The sequence below is a fragment of the Sinohyriopsis cumingii genome, chromosome 7 (assembly GCF_028554795.1).
Source record: "Sinohyriopsis cumingii isolate HCF-2022 chromosome 7, ASM2855479v2, whole genome shotgun sequence".
Classification (NCBI taxonomy): Eukaryota; Metazoa; Mollusca; class Bivalvia; order Unionida; family Unionidae; genus Sinohyriopsis; species Sinohyriopsis cumingii.
The window spans coordinates 69,892,762-69,898,888 of NC_142967.1; the positions used below are offsets into that span (position 1 = coordinate 69,892,762).

Consider the following 6,127-nt stretch of genomic DNA (forward strand, 5'->3'; position numbering starts at 1 on the left):
CTCAATTATCAGTTGTTCAAATGTAAGTGTTTATAATACGTACATTGTAAAATCTATTGTTTCGGTTTTAAACACTGTAGTATACTAAAAACGGCAATGACTGAAATAAAAAGAGCTGGAGAATAAAAATAGCGCGGCAATGTCTATTTTGTTAATAATGTGTTCGGTACGTCTCTAAAAAGATCGGTTTTAATCGTGCATATCCAAGAATGACAACAAATGTTGTAAACACATTTCAGCGAAAAAGAAGCTCCTATGTCGGAAAATAATTTCGATTGAGATTTCACAAATTACGAAAATTTTAATAAACAGGCCCCACGTTAACAAATCTGGTACATAAAATACCCATTTCAATATATAATGTGAATACATAGATAAACCTCATGTATACCTTGTGAAGTACTCGAGTTCGATCCCATTAACTATACGTTATCGTTTTCCAGATTAGTTTAAGATCAAAGATATGTTCAAGATACGTAAAAGATGGGGTAGTGGAAAATGTGATGTAAAGCCAATATGTATGTGTTTGATTATATAGATGTGATGAAAAACAGGTGCCGTATACACTACACTCCCTCAATTTATACGATAGGAGAAAGGAGCACATGTATATAAAATGAGTTCCAACAAATATTTCCAGCAATTTAGCAAGGTTCTGTTGTATTTTATTTCTAAACGCTGACGTTTATAACAGCAGAGGCCACTTGCATAATAATACGTGCCCCGTTCTGAAGCCTTTATTCGGAATTATTGGTTTGTACTGGGATAAATAAGCTGCAAAAAAGGTAATTTTCACTTAACAGGTAATATGTAATCCTTCATTCATCTCAGGAATACTTCTTAACAATAGTAGCATTGTGCAATTGTACCGGTTGAAGGACATTTTACTTATTTATGTAAAAGTAAGAATGAAAAATTCTCACAGGAAAGTTTTTCAACATGCAAAATTGGTCATTGCCCTCTACCTACAGGATAAAGACCAAACATCAACGGCAAGACGATAACTTAGCGATTGAAAATGTTGCAATCTGAGATAAAATGATGCACTAAATAAAATAAAAAATGGTTTCCTGTTGACACTATTTAAGTAAGCCAAAGTAATAGCTATTGTCAGACATAACCAATCAAAGAGGAAAATGCACCTGTCAAGTGCGGTCTGGGACAATAATTTTCTCCACAGGCCAAAGACCGAGTACGTGGTTATACAGCTCATAGTCTGAACTCGTGGGACTGTATGCATTGGGGTCTACTTTTTAGTTACTTTAAGATTAAGTTCCTGAGCCCAGTTTTACGTGAAAACATTACAGTTAATGATACTAATGTACATTTGTTTCTATAACCATTTTATGTAATTTTATTTGAGAAACAACTGTAATTTTCAATTTCGACCGCTGCGAGCTCTCACTGCGTTCTTGAAAATACCGGTTTCCACATATGTATTACAAAACAGTTTCTGGCTCTTGAATCGGATTTTCACATTCTGAGGCCGATATCAGGACATGTAACGTCAAATTGATGAAAGGAAAATTGTTCAACGAATGAAGAAACATTATCTTTTCATCAGAAAAATATAATCTATCATTTAAATTGATAGTCAGAAAAACTTATTTCAGTGTACTTGATAATACATCAGCTTCATCTTAAAATAAAAATCTCCTTAACAGTATAAATAAACTGCCGATTTACAGTTTGAGCAATTTGGGTCAGACTGAATACTTTGTCCTATTATGACGCGTTTCAAAATAGGTCTTGTCCCTACCTCCACCTTCTCCTCTCTCTCTCTCATCACTATCAAATTAGGTAACATTGTCTAGAAATGATAAGCGGATGTATGAATTATAACATACAAAAATACTACAGTTTCTGAGAAAATTATCTGGTAGTTCTGGCGTCTATTGTCTGCAGTGCGCAGTAGTTTTTCATTTTGCAATAAATGGGATCGAAAACAAATCTCTCCCTCGATCCAAAGTGATAATAACCCTTTAAGCTTGGGTTAGATATTCTGTCCTAACACGCAATTCTGGTCATAACTCATAAGGAAAACTTTAATATTGGTTGTCAATAAGTACATGCAACAAAATCATGATTCTGCCATCCAGTGAAATGCAGCTGTCTGGCTAGCACAGATCTTGTTTACCAGTCTACGATGTTAACTGCGATAAACAAATATGAGTCACTTCTCCGATCGATCATGTAAAACTTAGTTCTGGTAGAAATCAATTAGTATCCATTGCCCTACTTTTGCCGTTGTTTGTCGCCCTGCCCTTGAAAACAAGACCTCAGATCATCCACAAGACATGCAATTTTAACATTAATAAGCTCGCCTGAAGATACACAATGGTACAATTCGAAGATAAATGCGGTTCTGTCTAACAAACTGCTAGGACAATTCATTGGAGAAGCTTACTTCGTTCTCTTGGTCTAGAATGCACTAAAAAAAATCTTTATAATCCATTTGTAGATTGATGGCATATCGATAACCGATTCTTACGAGTCCTTAGGAAGGCGCGCATTTCAAAGCGGAAATCACATGCAGATGTTCCGTCAAATATCCGGTTCTGCCTTCTTATCCAAACGTGTTCCGAATATTTCCGGGTTATCCAGGCGAGGTTCCTGTAAGGAACAAATATAAAAAGCCACAGCAGTTGTAAACTCTGTAACAAAGTACTTTAAAATTACTTTATTGCAGGCAAGTAATGCCCCTTTCACAGCATGCACTGAGGGCGAAATTTCTTCAACAAAGGATCTTGAAAAGATGAAAATTAGCACCTTGAAACATTTGTCAGCGTAATTTTGTTCCTTTATCTCTTTCTGTCTGTGGAAATAAATGTAAACTGAAATTATTGGTCAATTGTTGGAAATTAATAGAAAATGGCGACCTAAATATCAGGACAGTTTCTATTTTGTATCATCCAAGTGGACTGTAAGCACTTGAAAACAAATATGATAACGCGGCAAAACATAGCTCCTAAAAAATTGGTACTCTACAAGTTCCTGAAAATTCTTTTACGACATATTCGAATATACTGCGATACTAGTAGTAGTTGGCGTTGTAGCACGTGACAATGATGACAACGACAACAATAATGATGATGTTATCAGACACATTATCTTTAAAAATGGATAAAGCCGTATTTTACCTTTAGAAGTACAGATAAAAGTCCTTGTGGATCGGGTGTGGAACAAACACCGAACACGTCAATTCCCCAAGATACTAGTTCCTTTTGAGTAGTAGGACCAATCGCCACAAACTGAAAATTCAAGATATATATATATATATATATATATATATATATATATATATATATATATATATATATATATATATATGAGAGACAGAGAAAAAATTTATATTTCATAAATTGGTTTGTTTACTTCATTTTCCAAACTTTTCGATCTAACAACGAAAAAATATCGTCATCTTACTGGCTAAAAAGTTCATTCCAATTTAAACTCAGGATACCCGATGTGTTAGGAGGAGAGTCCCTTGAAGAAAAGGACTTACCTAAAAGAAGTTGTTCCTTTTAACTGCTGAGCAATGAAGCTATCTCTAATATTTATAAGAAACGAAAAACGTACCTATTTAGTAACACAAACGGGTTTGATATGTATCTCAGTTAAAATGTTCACAAGATGTCTGAAAGTGTCGTAAAACAATTATATGCTACTGTTAATGACAATGAAGGTGATGTCATGGAGACAGGTGTTGTAGAATTTATTATACTGACTCGTTATTGAACTGGTATCATGCGGCTAGGAACCTGATCCAATCCTTTTGTCTTTAAAACTAAGGTCAGAGTGCTATCAATTTGTTTATTTGAATGAAACTAAATGTAAAGCAAATTATAGTCATAATTCATTTGTACTTGTGCATGTCAATGTGCTCTTAAAGTCAATGAAGTATAAAAGTGAAAGCTATATACTTTAACTTAGTCCCCAAGGACAATTAAAATACGGCTACTTGGCCGTTCATATTTGCACGGTTTCCATTCAGAACAAATTATACACCGCATGTGGTGTTTTAGAGAAACCCCTAATGTCAGTGCCACCATTCGTTTAAGAAGAACAAGTTTTACATCATAGACGCTTACGGTGTCATGTTGGAGGACACAAGATTGCAACTTTCATGCAGAACTCGCTACATATTGCTGTAGCGGTTGATTGAAAATCCATTTAGATACGACCATCAGTGCAAGAAAAGTTACCATATACAGATTTTCAAGATGGCCGTCGGAAAACAATACATATTGCAAATAAGAAGTGTTTTTCTGAGGAATTGTCCGACTTTTGGTTGGCCATATTGGCGTCATTTCCATTTAGAACCAGCTACATATAGCAAGACTTATTTTAGTTAAAAACTCATTTCAATACGACCATTCCTTCAAAGGAAGTAGCGATAACAAGAATTCTAGATCGCCACCATAGCCGCTGATCTGCAACATTTGCATTTATGATGAACTAGATATAATGACGTAATTTAAGTTAAAACACATGTCGCAAAGATTTTCAAGATGGCGGTCATGCTGAATGCCCGATCGACATCATTTTCATTTAATATATTACCGCTCCGGTGGCCTAGTGGTTAGAGCGTCCGCCTCGGATGCGGGAGATCGTGGGTTCGATCCCCGGCCGAGTCATACAAAAATGGTACTAACAGCTGCTTCGCTTGGCGCTCAGCATTAAGAGGTTAGTGTTAGGACTGGTCGGCCCGGTGTCAGGATAATGTGACTGGGTGGGACATCATGCTACATGTCTGCGGCATGATGCCCCAATGCTAGACATCACTATAAACTGCCACATTGCAGACATTGTAGCGATATGACTGGAAAATTGTTAAAGCTACGTTAAAAATCCAAATCACATCACATCACTTCATTTAATATCAGCTAGACATCAGAAATAGTCCTTTGGTGAAATACTCATGTCGCCATGCTCACCTGTTTTGGAGAAATTGCGATATGAAGATGTTCAAGCCCGTGGCGGAGAATTTGGATGCATCTTTTTCATTTAGGACCAACTAGACATCAGCATGGCACTATTTCAAGTTTCATGACTTTCCTCCAAGTAGCTTAGGGGGAGTAGCGATAATAAACAACGTCTATCGGACGACAAACGCAAGAACACCGTATAAGCTCTTCTAGTCTTCGCCCAAAAGAACTAGAAAAGAAACAGTGGGGAAAATGGGAGTAAATATAGTACGCTTCACATCCAAGCATAATAAACCCAGCGATCTGTTATTTGAGAGTAACTCTAAGAAGCAATGGAGTTGAATCGCCTTTACTACACAATGGATTTTCTCCAAACCTCTGCCAGAATTTGCAACTTAGATTACATCCATAAGTACTACATCTGGAAAGTAAAGCCAATTTCCCAAGACAATCGTTTACTTTTACTTAGACACTTGCATGCATGACTCATCCTCTCAAAAACACTGTCTGCAAAGATTACTTGTAGACATAGAAACTTCGATCTAACCCAACAGGGTAAAACCATGCGCTCTAACAACTTCGATCTAATCCAATAGGCTAAAACCATGCGCTCTAACAACTTCGATCTAATCCAATAGGGTAAAACCATCGTTCTTGAATTTATGTGAGTACACTGGAAGTGTCAAAATCTGTCAGACTTACTTCCATATATCATGTAAGTCTCTTTTTGAATGCGGTCAACACGTTAGTTAAATATTTCAAAAACAGAAAGACCAACGAAGTTTCGAAACACAAACAGCTTCATTCGAAATAAAATTTTAATTTGTCATAAGGCAACAAAAAAATGTGTTCCAGTCGGCCGACAGTCCCTGCTTCTCGCTGTTGACCCGAGCACTTTTTCCCTCCAGGGTAAAAATCAAAAATAAAATAAACATAAAATTCCAGTAATTGATATACATACACACACACACACACACATTATATATATATATATATATATATATATATATATATATATATATATATATATATATATATATATATATATATATATATATATATATATATTGAGAGAGAGAGAGAGAGAGGGAGGTCCACCTTAATTTTAAAACCAGTGTAATAGGAAACATATTTGGGGGCTTAAAAGACTGTCCAGGTTACAATAGTTTTCATGGCATAAATTGTAAATTTTTAAAATC

General features: G+C 35.7%; 1 protein-coding gene across 4 annotated transcripts in view; it reads right to left on the reverse strand.

Moving 5' to 3' along the window:
• Positions 1–281: 281 nt before the first annotated feature.
• LOC149795472 (uroporphyrinogen-III synthase-like) overlaps positions 282–6,127 on the reverse strand; it is a 223,329-nt gene continuing 217,483 nt past the window's right edge. For all 4 annotated transcript variants that reach the window (XM_089965265.1, XM_089965266.1, XM_089965267.1 and 1 more), the window contains 2 exons: positions 3,141–3,251; positions 282–2,613 (listed from right to left, as the gene is read on the reverse strand). In XM_089965265.1, the coding sequence (XP_089821391.1) occupies positions 2,545–2,613; positions 3,141–3,251 (180 nt within the window). In that variant the 3' untranslated portion in view covers positions 282–2,544. The remainder of the gene's footprint in view (positions 2,614–3,140; positions 3,252–6,127) is intronic.